Here is a 12,820-nt window from a genome sequence, read left to right as displayed (position 1 = left end):
GTAAGCCTTTTGTGAGAGATACCTTTTGGCCAGGTGTGTCTTGGGCAAAAGGTATCTCTCAATGAAGCTACTGCTGAGGAAACTCTGGGCCATTGTTTGTGGTAGGGTGCACTATTTAATTTTTTTGAAGTTAGAGATACAGCGCGGTCACAAGCCCTTCCGGCTCATGAAGAAGGCTGCCCTTTGAGGACTACTGCTTGATTTTGTGACCTTGATGTTCCAGTGTTTTCCCTGGCAATGGGAAGGTTTTGCTGTCGACAGTCTTCTGCCTGTGATGTCACTAGTTTCCCAATATGTATCTGCACCTCAAGGAGTATCATTGGGCAGTACTTTTCCATTCCGACATGGGAGTTGCACTTTTCTAGTCATCTCAGAAGCATTTTTCAGAACGTGGTGGGTAGAAAAGATGAAGTAAAATCATTATAAAAATCAAGAAGCTTGTTATTCCCCTCAGTACAGAATAGCACCAACAGATTTCCTTTTCACCCTTAGCTGTAAAAACTGCAAGCTCAGCCCTGTGTTGGCAAGTACTTGCAAGGCTGCAAGAAACTCAGGAAGAAAACCTTGACTTTTATTTTTCTTCAAAATGAGGACATGATTTGCAGACCTGTCAATCAAGCCTGCAATCCCAGGATTCAACCAACTTTGCATTTGACCCAACTGAAGCCAGATCTGTAATGATTGTAGCAGCGATAAAACCAAATGGTTTCTGCGAGTTGAGGGTAAATAGCAAGTTCAGTCTCATCACTGACAGTGTTTAATTAAACATTAGTTTAGGTTAGTGGCCTTGAATGCTTTTTGATTTTATGGTAAGCTCATTTACTTAAAGATTGCTCTCTTTTGAGTAAAAATGATCAAAAGCTGAAGCCTGGTATTGTATAAATGTGACCTGTAATGATTATTATTATTGTATTCAGTCGTCCTGTGAGGGATGCAGTGCTTCATTCTCCTGCCATACTACTGAACTATTTCCTGCTCTGACTGTTGCAGACTTTTCTTCCTGTTCTTACTGTATTGTTTCCTCTTTGGAATGCTGCACTATTTACTCGAGGTGAGCAATTTATCTTTTTCAAATTTGTTGTTTCACATTTCAAGAAATGCCTCATTAGGTGCATTGTTAATGCTGCATAACTGCTTCTGCTGTTTTTAAAAAAACCTACAGGGACGTTTTCTGGTGGGAAGTTTGTTACCTTTTTCCGTGTTGCATTGGTTTGTGTTAAATGTAGTGTTTTAATTTTTGATTTTATGCACTGGTTCCTAATACAAAGAGCTAAAGCCACCTTTTCCTCATGGATATTGAATGGCACTTTTGCAAGGAATGCCACTGCTTCCTTCTGCACAATGTCTTGCAAATATCAGGAAGCAACACAGCAAAGCCACAATTAATGCTCTATTTAATCTGGGCCACAAACTGGGTTCTCATTTCTTATGCTTCTTGTGAGGGTGCTGCATTTGAAGCAATGCTCCCAATCAAAGCAATGCAGCATTATTTTGGATGTGAAGAGTTTGGCGTTGACTCTTGTAAGTTTGATGTTGTGTCCTTTACATTGCAGCGTTTTCAAAGCGTATCCTCTTTTGGATGAAGAGTCATTTCTGTTGCCAACTGCAGTCTTGTTTGTTTATAATGTGGTTTAATAGTTCTATGAAGAGTGGATTTGACCAATCCAGAAGATAAAGATTGATGGATAATTTGGATTTGGAATTAGTTTGCCCAGAGAAGATGGAGGATAATGGTGGAAAAATGGTATTTTGGACTTCTGTGATCAATGGTGTTTTGTTGGAACACTTTTCATTTGTGACATACATATATATGAGTTTGATGAAAAAGTTGGTGACTGGGTGAATAGGTTTGCTTATAGCTCAAAGAGCGGATAGTGCAGAGGGCTATGAAAGGTTACGGCAGGATATAAATTAATAACGATAGCAGAGAACTGATAGATGGAGTTTAATCTGGACAAGTGTGAGGTGTTGCAAGTTGGAAGGTCAGATGTAACGGAAAAGTATAAATTGCTGGAATCTTACAGGTTTGATGGGCAGAGGGATCTGAGTCCATAACTCTCTGAAAGTGGCCATGCAAGTTGATCCTGTGTTAAAGAAGATGCACAGCCTGCTTACCTTCGTAGGTTGAAGCATCGAGTATACATGTTGCAGCCATATAAAATAATTGTTAGGCTGCAATTGTGTTTTGTGTTCAATTCTTGTGACCCACCTTCCAGGAATGACGTAGAGTCCCTGAAAAGGATGCATGGATTTGAAGGTATGAGCGATAGGGAGAGATTAGACAAACTTGGCTAGTTTTCTCTTGAACATTTGAGGCAGAGGGGAGACTTGAAAGAAGTTTAATGCATGAGAGGCAGTCAGTTTATACAGTCAGAATCTTTTTCCCCAGGATAAAAGTATCACATGCTAGAGGGCATGGAGGAAGGAAGGAAAAGAAGGAAAATTGAAAAATGTTCAGGGCATGTTATAGAATAGTCAGTATCTGGAATGGGCTGTGCAGATGTGAGAGTGTTCCTGAGGCTTTCAGATTGACACATGACTATGCAGGGACTAGAAGGATACATATTATGTGCAAACAGCATAGATTTGGTTTCATTTGGCAACCTGTTCAGTGCATCATTGGGAGGGTGAAAGAGCCTGTTCCTGTGCAGTGTGGTTCTCTGTTCTCTGCTGTGTTGCTTCTTGTGAAGCATGCCACATTGGAGATTTTGGAGTTTGGTTTCTTGAGAACATTGCAGTGATTTCACTTCTGGAGAGTGTGGTGTTGATACCCAATGATGTCCCACATTAATTCCCAATGAAAAGAATGATGCAGCGAGCCAACTGTGGCACTGGTTCTTGTGTCGGCCATTGCATGATTTCATTGTCTCGTTGGGATAAATATTGAGTTGCTTCCTGCAACAACTGCTGCAGTGACAATTGCAGATTTTTTTTCATCTGGAATGTGATGTGGTTTGCTCTGGTAATTGCTGGGTTTTTTTGGTGAAGAGTTCTACACTCTGCTGAAGTATGCTATGTCACTTGTCAGGATGGCTGGGGTTTTTTTTGGACAAATGCTGGTGCAAAATTCTGTGATATTTCCAGGGGAAGTTACATGTTCAATGATGCTTAACTTTGTTTTCTGAAAATTACTGTGCCATTCTGATGCAGATTATTGGATTGATTCTGATTAAGGGTACTGCACTGATTGTTTTGCTGTGTTATTTCTGGATATTGTCAAGTGTGCTACCTTATTTACCTCCGATTGTTGGGTTGCTTTCAGTCAAGGAACTCTTGATTTTCGTAAAGATTTATGCTTTGTCTCCAGTGAAGAATGCTGAATATCATCTCATTGAAGATCTTTTCTAGCTTGCGGCACCAAATTGTATGAGAAGTGCACCATTGAACCTTATGAAGAGCCCTGCATTCCTTTTTTGAAGAGTGCAGTGTCCTTTCCAATGAAGAATGCTGCATTGAATTTAACGAAGAATTCTGCTTTGTTTCTTGTGAGGAGTGGTGTTGTCTATAGTTATAAGTGTTGTGTTGTTTCTGGTGAAGAAAATTGCCAAGGTTATTATGAAGGTTATTATCATAACTCAATGTAAAGAATGTTGCTTAGGTTTTGAAATGAGAACTGCCATATTATTTGTGAATAGTGCTCTGTTAATTCATGATTTAAAGAATGCTGCATTGGATTTCAAAAGAATTCAGCCCAATTTTTTTGTGAACGGGGCTGCTTTATGCAGGATCATATGTCGGGTAATTTTAAGACTACTGAGAGGGACTTTTAAAAATTGGGTTTGTGAGCCAATCTTTGTCCCAGTCTCCTCTGAATTTAAATTGTATGCCTACAAGCATCCATGCAATATTTAAATGGATCTTCATTCCTCAGACCTCTTGTATTTTGCATTTATGAGCTGATTTCCCAGGACTTGGAAAACTTGGCAGCCAAAAGGAGCTGCACTGAAATTGACCAAGTAGAAAGAGTTTCCTCAGACCACTTAATGTTCCACTGGGGTTCTGCCTCACCACCACAGGGTCTTGCTACTTCACTTCTTTGCCCCACCATCACTGCAAACCATCTCCCCCACCAACATTGCATTATCCACCTCCACTCTTGCCAATCTTCACCAAGTGCCCTGATTTTTCTGCATTATACTCCGAGCTCTTCTATGCTATGATCCTATCCAATATGTGGAAGAAAGCCCTGACTGACTCACCTCCGCATCTAACACTGTTGTATGACAGCAATCTCTCCCCTGGTGAAAAATGTAGTAGTTCTAGCCAGTGGATGGCTGGAGTTCGAGTATTGATGCTTTTGGATGTATCCCTTCTTTTTGCCTCTGTCTACGAATGATAGTCTAGGTAGAAAAACTTTATATTTCCTGTAGTCAAATTTTGATTGAAATCATGTAATTATAGTGAGAGTCATAGCTCTATTGAATATTATCTCATCTGTATCAACTCCCTGGTTTATTTAAGACATTGACTGATGAATTATATAGTGATATAGAAGGTTTAACTTACTGATATCATGATTATTCTTGATTATTAAGATCTTGTGGAATGAGGATATCTTTCCTCTGTGCCCTATCTTGCATCCCATTCTTTATCCCTCACTCTCACATGTACCGCATCTCACTATTTCTCCTCTTGCTCTTCCTCTGACTACAGTTTGACTTCATTACTCCTTTCTTACCTTTTTGTCAGCCACGTGACCCAAAGTCATGGCGACGGGGCCTACGCAAAACTGGCATTGTCTTGGTCCCTCAAAGAGGTCATAAAGCAGCGGTGAGCTTCTTGTCTGTGTAGATTTCCATTCTCGCTGGGGCTTTTGGTGTGCGGCATGAACACCTGGTTTGCCTTGCATTCATCCCTCAGCCTTCCTCTCTGTTCTCAACCTCACAAGATATAGACAAGCTATTTCAGAGACACACTAGATTTTGTTGGGCAATAGGTAGTCCAGCAATCTAAAATGCAATATGTTCATGTTGCAAGTTCTCACAAAACCTCTGCAATTGTTACTGCTCAAAATTTGATCCAAAGTGGTCCTTTAGACACAGATCTTCTCAGGGAGTGGTTGGGGATGGAGAGGCAAGTATTCAGTGCCTTCTGTCTCACTTGTGTCCTTTCAGGCAAACATTGCATTGTTGAAAAGAGAGAGGATCTGACCTTAATGAATGCACAAATTGTTTGTGTTGTTTATGAATGGGGAAAGGGCTAAAAGCCACACTGACTTTTTAATTAAATTGAAATGTATGATGAGGACATTGGATGGTAGTATTTTATTTTGGACATCAAAATGTTTGAAAGAATAAGTGTCCATTGTAGCCTGGTCCCAGGATTTGGAAAGTTATTACTTGTGCTCCCAGCTCACTCTATCCGTTCGATATCTATGCTGGTTCATGGGTTTTCTTGCTGCTCTGTAAAAAAGTTGAATCTTAAACTGTTCACCTTCCCTATTCTAAAAATAATTCCCTGTCACTTTGAATGCTCTCCCTGCATCAGCATGGGTTTCCTCTGGTTTCTTCCCACCTACCAGGTTGTAGGTTAATTGGGTGGCAAGGACTTGTGAGCTGAAAGGGCCTGTTGCCGCGCTGTATGCCTAAAATTAAAAAAAAAATTAAAAACTTTCTTGCAGGGATGGTGATTGCCAAAAAATGTCATGAGGTTTCCTTAGAATTTCTTCTGAGCCATTGCAGTCTGCATTCTAGTAGAATTATTTCCGGCTTCTGTATTTTCTTTAATTGGGTTACAAAATATCAATTGACATTATTGAAGATGTCCCTTCTGGAACGTGATGGTCTGGATTGTACTCTAAATTCCAGTTGAACCTTGCGCTCTGTGTGAAGTCATTGTTAACTCCTGAGATCTGTTCTCCCTCTACAATTGATTAATTGCTGATGGTTAATCACCAGAACTGGGTACCATCCCATCCTTTTCCCTTTTCCCTTGTCCCACTCCCATACCTGTCAATTTCCTTTGTCTGCCCTATAATCAACTACTGTGCATCATATCCCCACATTGTTTATCCTTCAGATTTCTTATTATCTTCCACTTGGCCATTCTAGGCATCTGTCACAACTTGGACCAACTTCATAAATTATCCATATATCTTTCATTCTGTATTTATGTTTGCTCAAGAGATCTGTTATTATAACAAAGGTTGCACAATTTTGATTCTAGTCCAAATTTCAAATCCTTCATGAACGTGGTGAGCAGCCGTGACTCCAACACACATCTCAGGCACGTCAGTAATACCTTACCAGTTGAAATAATCCAGCTGTAATGAAAGTTAATTGCATTCAGATATGTCCAAGACCAGTGGGGAACTTGTGCTTAACTTTACCAACTGCAATTCTCAAAAAAACATTTGAACTTTGAGTAGAAATATTTGTGTTCTTTGCCTTTAACTGATTGCCTACAGTTAAAATTCGTTAATGCCACCTTGATTGTTTATTCCTTTTATTCCCCTGACTGTTTTCCTTTTCAGCCCCAAATTTGGCACACATTCTCCCTTTGTCTACTTTTGGTCTACGTTTCCACTTAATTTCGGATTGGCACATGATCCACTCAATCTTGTGATTGGTATGTGTTCCTTGGAGGTCCATAATTGGTTGAGTCCCTGATTGGTGTGCATTCTCTCGCCATTCAGACATTTCTGTTCCTTCTCTGCTTCCTGATTGGTGCATCATCCTTTTCTGTTCTGAATGGAATTTCTAATTTGTTCTCTCTCTCTCTTTTTCTTTGTTTCTTTGTTCTCTCTCTCTTTCTCTCTCTTTTTCTCTCTATTTCTTTTTCTCTCTTTTTTCTCTCACTCTTTCTTTCTATCTCTCTCTCTTTCTCTATGTCTCTCTCTCTCTGGTTTCTCTCTAGAGAAACTCCAATTTCTTTGTCCTTACTCCAAGACTTCAGATTTCCAAACAATTTTATTTTTTACATTCAGATGTTTAGCTATATTTGCATAGCGTCTCCATGGGGTTTTGCCAATTCCGAATGTGAAGTAAGTTGCTGTAATTTCTGTAAGAGAGCAGGTTAGATACAAGAAGATCATCGGTAACAAACACAAATAATTGGGGCAAGATTTCTCCTTGCAGCCATGCTTTGTGGAGCCCTACTGAAAGGTCAATCTATTGATTTCGTTGGAACTGTTAAATTATGTTTCCGACATAGCCCATGATGTTATTAGCACAGTTTTACTAGAGGAGAACTTACAGAATCTATTCAGTGCTTAAATTTCATGGCAAGAATGTATTTGTGTTTTAGGGTTGGCTGCAGCATTCTGGAGATTTTGGCTCCATTTTTCTGGTTGATTTCTTGAGATTGCCATCAGTTTGCTGTTCTTTCAAAATGGAAAGGCTGGCAGAGAACAACCATGGAAATTCATAAAAATGGGGAAAAAAACAAAAGATGGAAACATTTAGCAGTTCTGGTCACAGACGGGGTCAGATTTCATGTCAATGGCCTTTCTTAAGAACTGTCATTAACCTGAACTGTTAACTTTGTTTCTCTCTCTGCAAAGAAAATACCTCTGCCTGGCCTGCTGAGATATTCTCCCACAAATTTCTGCTGTTATGGCAGAGGATATTTTAGACTTACCCCCACCATTGTCAGGGAGGAAGGGAAACCCCTCCTCTGCCAGTTAGCTTCTCTTTTAGTTGGTCCAGCTGCATGTCTGCGAGGTAGTTCAGTTATGAGATCCTACTAGGAAACAGCACGAGAGATGAGGGCTCTTACAGTTGACCTTGACCAACAGGTAAGGGATGCTAATTGTTTGTTTGGACCAAAGCAAGAACTGAAGGGAGATGGGCAGTCTGGCTGTGGCTTAAAGATACAGGAGGCTTTTTAGCTTTGGGCAAAAAAAGTGGCACTTGTGGGGTACAATGTAGAAAGAGTTTAGCAGTCATATATTCTGTAGTATGCATAAAGAGTACAGCCATAGTATGTTTTCTGCAATTACAACTGGGAGTCTGAACAGTTATATTTTCCCCCCTTCTTTAATAAAGAATGTCTTGTGGTTTGAACTCTAAGAAAAAAGATCTGTATAGGAGCAGGCAATGTTTCCAAAACAAGAAAGAAGATTTTGTGGATAAAGCCCAAGAGTCCAGCTTTTCAACTGAATGTAGAACCTCACAAATAAATAAAACTTAAAAGGTAGAAACGTCTAATCATTGGCAAAAAAATGGAAGAAAATGACCAATTTTGGATTAAGAGTCATGTAATGTCAGTAAGATTGAAATTTGGGAGCATTTTAGAAACCAGCAGAAAATTACCCTAAAAAATTTGATAGAGAAAAGTAATGTGCAGATGCAGGAGGGCCGTGCAACACACAAGACCTGGAGAAAGTCAGCAGGTCATGCAGCATCCCTTGGAAGTCAACAGGCCTGAGGCCTACTTTGGAAGTGCTGAAAGACCACCTCGACCCAGGCCATCCCCTCTTCACTCTGCTACCATCAGGAAAAGGGTGCAGGAGTCTAAAGATGAGGTTCTCAGTGGCACAAAGACAGCTTCTTCCCCACTGCCATCAGATTCCTGAATGATAAATAAACCTGCCTTACTTTGTCTTTTTTTGTCTTGCACTATTTTTATTTATTTATTTTGAAATGTGGTTTATGGAAATGTTTGCACTGTGATACTGGTGCAAAACAACAAATTTTGTGATATGTTAATGACAATAAATTCTAATTCTGATTGATACCATCTGGTTGGAGATGGCTGAGGTATTGTTGATCCAATTTGTGGTTGGCCATGCGAGGCCATGGACAGACATGTCAGTGTGGCATCTGAATTTAAAAGATCAGGAGCACAGGCAAATGGGTGAGCGATAATAGAGAAAGAAGGTAAGATGTGTTGGGGGAGGAGTCAGAGGGCCAAGAAAAATAGCTCTCTGATAGGAGAAAGGGAAGGGGTTGGGGAAGAGGAGGAAAGGGGACAGAGGGGTTGGGGAAGAGGAGGAAAGGGGACAAAGGGATGAGGAAAGTAACAGAAAATGAAGAAGCTGATATTGACCTAAACCCATGACTGTGTGGCCAGGCACAATTCAAATGGTATCTGCAAATTTGCCGATGATACCATTGTTGTTGGAAGAATCACAGATGGAAAAGAGGAAGCATACAGGAGGGAGATAGATCAGCTCGTTGAGTGGTTTCACAATAACAACTTGTACTCAACGTAACAAAGCCAAGGAGATGATTGTGGACTTCAGGCAGATATCAGAGGAACACAAATCAGTCCTCATTGAGGGATCAGTAGCGGAGAGAGTCAAGAATTTCAAATTTCTGGGTGCTAACATCTCTGGGGATCTGTTCTGGAACTTCCACGTCGATGCAATCTCAAAAAAGGCTCGCCAGCAGCTGTATTTTGGGAGGTTTTTGAGGAGATTCCGTATGTCACCAAAGATACTCGATATCTTCTACCATGGAGAGCATTCTGTCTGGTTGTATCACTGTCTGGTATGGAGATGCCAATACGCAGAACAAGGAAAAAACCCCAGAGGGTTGTTAACTCAGCCAGTGACACCACGGGCACTAGTCTTCACTTCGTCGAGGTCATCTGCAAGAGTTCGTGTCTTAAGAAAGCAACCTCTATCCTCAAAGACCACCTCAACCCAGGCCATGCCCTCTTCACTCTGCTACCATCAGGAAAAGGGTGCAGGAGCCTGAAGATGAGGTTCTCACTGGCACAAAGACAGCTTCTTCCCCACTGCCATCAGATTCCTGAATGATAAATAAACCTGCCTTACTTTGTCTTTTTTTGTCTTCCACTATTTTTATTCATTTATTTTGAAATGTGGTTTATGGAAATGTTTGCACTGTGATACTAGTGCAAAACAACAAATTTTGTGATATGTTCATGACAATAAATTCTAATTCTGATTGATACCATCTGGTTGGAGATGGCTGAGGTATTGTTGATCCAATTTGTGGTTGGCCATGTGAGGCCATGGACAGACATGTCAGTGTGGCAATGGGTGTGGAATTGAAGTTGTTGGCCTTACTGTTACAGTGGACAGAATGAACACACTCAATCTCCCATTATGTGCCCTGGCTCCATGATGTAGAGGAGGCCTTACTGGGAGCACTGGACACAGTAGATGACCCCTACATATTCACAAATGAAATTGCTTCACTTGGAAGGACTGTTTGAGGCCTGAATAGTGGTGAGGGAGGAGGTGTAGGTGCAAGTATAGCCCATCTTGCAGTCACAGGAGCCAGTACCAAGGGGGTGATGGATAGGAAGGGATGAGGGCGTAATAGAGAAAGCAAAGAGGGGAAAATGTATCTGATGGTGGGATCCATTGTAGGTGGCAGAATTGCAGAGAATAAAATGTCGGATCCAGGATGAGGGGAAGGAGCCAGAGCAATTGTGCGGGAAAGGGAGGAAGATGTGGGTGAGGGCTGAGTTAAGGAAGTAGAGGGGGAAGGCGCGTATATAGAAGGACATCTCGGATAACCTGGAATGGAAAGCCTTATGATGGGAAGAGTTGCGGCAGAGGAATTGAAAGAAAGGAATTGGAACCTGACAGGAGATGGTGAGAAGATGTGTCGTTAAGTTTGGAAATTAGTTGTAAAAGTTATCTGTGGGTAATTTTTTCCCTGAAATGAAGACTGAGAGATCGAGAAAGTGGCGAGAGTTTCCATATTTCCATAGATGGACCAAGTGAATTTGAGGTCAGGGTGGAAGTTAACCACAAAGTGGGTAAAGTGAATGGACTTATCATGGGTGCAGGAGGCAGTACCCATGTAGTTCTAAATGTTATGATGGAAGAGTTAAGGAGCCTTACCTGTGTAGGCTTGCAGCTCATCCAGCGAAAAGACAGGGTTAGTACGCAGAATTGTAGAGTACATTACAGGTTTCTTTGGCCCTCGATGTTATGTATATGTACCAAAAACAAAGGAGAAAGTGGAATGAGTCAAAGAAGTTGTTATTGAAGGTGAGTACAAGTCCTTTCAGGCAGAAGAGGGTGATGATGGAGGGGGACTGATTAGGTCTGTTATTAAGGAAGAAGAGAGCCTTGAGACGTTTTATATGGGGGATGGAAGTGCATAGAGACTGAACTTCCATAGTGAAAATGAGCGGTCAAGCCCAAGGATTTTCAAAGTGATAGAGAGCATGTTACAAGTGCTTAATGTAGGTGGGAAGGGAATGGACCAAGGAGACAAAATGGAGTTGAGTGGGGCAAGAGCACGCAGAGACCATGTCTACCAGGGCAACTGAGTTTGTGGATCTTCGGTAGGAGGTAGAATCTGGCGGAGTTGGGAAAAAATTAGGTTAGAGGCTGTGGAAGGGGGAATTACTGGAAGTGATGAGGTCAGTGATGGTGTGGGAGACAGTGGCCTGATGATTCTTGGTGGGGTCAAGAGGTAATTAAGAGGGAAACAAGATTCAAGGAGGCAACAATTGCAAGGCATTTTTTTATAACAGTGTGAGAGTTTTTGCAAAGATGTGAGAAAATGAGCAATAAAACCATGCTTAGAGATTAGGAGAGGAGAAACCTTAACAGAAGGAAGTTGAAACTATAAAAGAAAATGTTTTGTATCTGACTTTACACTGGAAGATATTCCAAAAAAGTATAGATGCAAGGGATAAATGAGAGTGCAGACTTAATGTAATTATTATAGAAAAAGTACTGTGTACATTGAAGGAAGTAAATCTGGCAGACAAAAATATTTCAATGACACACACTTGTGGTTTCTGCAGAGACAGTCATGGTAACCCTCTTCTAACATTGGCCAAATATTATTAAACGACCAGATGGATTGTACAAAAAAAATCTTGATATGCTTGTAGAAGGGTTTGCATGTGTTGTGTACGGTTTAGATTTCTGCACCTTAGAATTATAGAGACAAAGGTTCAGTAGATTGACTCCTCAGACGAAGTGCTTATTCCCTGTGGACATTGGGATGGACATATAGCCTTTGGAGTTTATTGATTGAAACTTAAAATTCATAGGTGTCTAGAATCAGGATGAACACTGTGGTTGTTTCTTCTGTGTGGAGACTGTAGAATCAGGTGTGATGGTACAATATATGAGAGCTATGAGAGGTAGACCAAATGATGGGGATGGACAGATTTTTCAATTTTAAATGATTCAGGGAGTTGAGGAATGGAGCAGGTAAGTGGAGTTGGTTGAGATCAGCCATGATTTTCCTGAAAGATGAAGCAAGAACAAGAACCTGTTAGACTTATTTTTGCAGCTTATTTTGTTATGTTCCTGTGCTGTTATTAGACTAAACTCAGTCTCTTCCATCTTTGATGTCAATGAAAGATGAGTCCCCTAACCCTAGTGGCTTTTTATTTTACTGCAATGCTTCGGCAGGTTATTTTCTGTTCCATTGATCACACCTTCAGATTGAGACATTTCAATTGCATGTGAATGGATCCCATCACTTGGTGAAGTGTCTCTTTTGCATGGCCAGTTTTCAGGCTCTTCAGCCAAAGTGGCAGCCCATGAAGAGGAAAAGAAAGAGCAGCAGTTCCCAGCGGCCTGGCGCACCGCCCTCCGCAAGACGGGGAGCTACGGAGCCCTCAACAACTTGCAACCACCGCAGGAGGAGCAGAAAGGGAAAGAGCCAGGAATTGTCCGGTCAGCATCTAGTCCCAAACTGACTCTGGCCGAATCCAAGGAAAAGGTTTGTGAAAGGAATGTTTTGGAACATTGTTCAGGGAAGTTTAATCACTTCTGCTCTTGGTACTGGTAGTAGGTCACGGACCAGCCAGAATAGGTGTTGGCTCATAGGCAAAAAGAGCCAAGCACAGGGAAAATCCGAGCATTTCCTGTTTTAATTTTGGGAATTTTTTTTTTAAACACACAGCATTGACCCAAGATAATCTGAAATTT

The 12,820-nt window shown here is 41.0% G+C and overlaps 1 protein-coding gene across 3 annotated transcripts in view; it reads left to right on the top strand.

Moving 5' to 3' along the window:
* Positions 1 to 12,820, top strand: part of LOC138742565 (protein phosphatase 1 regulatory subunit 12A-like) — a 194,292-nt gene that overhangs the window by 105,931 nt on the left and 75,541 nt on the right. For all 3 annotated transcript variants that reach the window (XM_069897140.1, XM_069897150.1, XM_069897158.1), the window contains exon 10: positions 12,399 to 12,611. In XM_069897140.1, the coding sequence (XP_069753241.1) occupies positions 12,399 to 12,611 (213 nt within the window). The remainder of the gene's footprint in view (positions 1 to 12,398; positions 12,612 to 12,820) is intronic.

This window comes from Narcine bancroftii, chromosome 1, assembly GCF_036971445.1.
Source record: "Narcine bancroftii isolate sNarBan1 chromosome 1, sNarBan1.hap1, whole genome shotgun sequence".
In the NCBI taxonomy this organism is placed as follows: domain Eukaryota; kingdom Metazoa; phylum Chordata; class Chondrichthyes; order Torpediniformes; family Narcinidae; genus Narcine; species Narcine bancroftii.
Note: the sequence above shows the minus strand (reverse complement) of the source record. Positions and strands in the feature narration are given on the sequence as shown.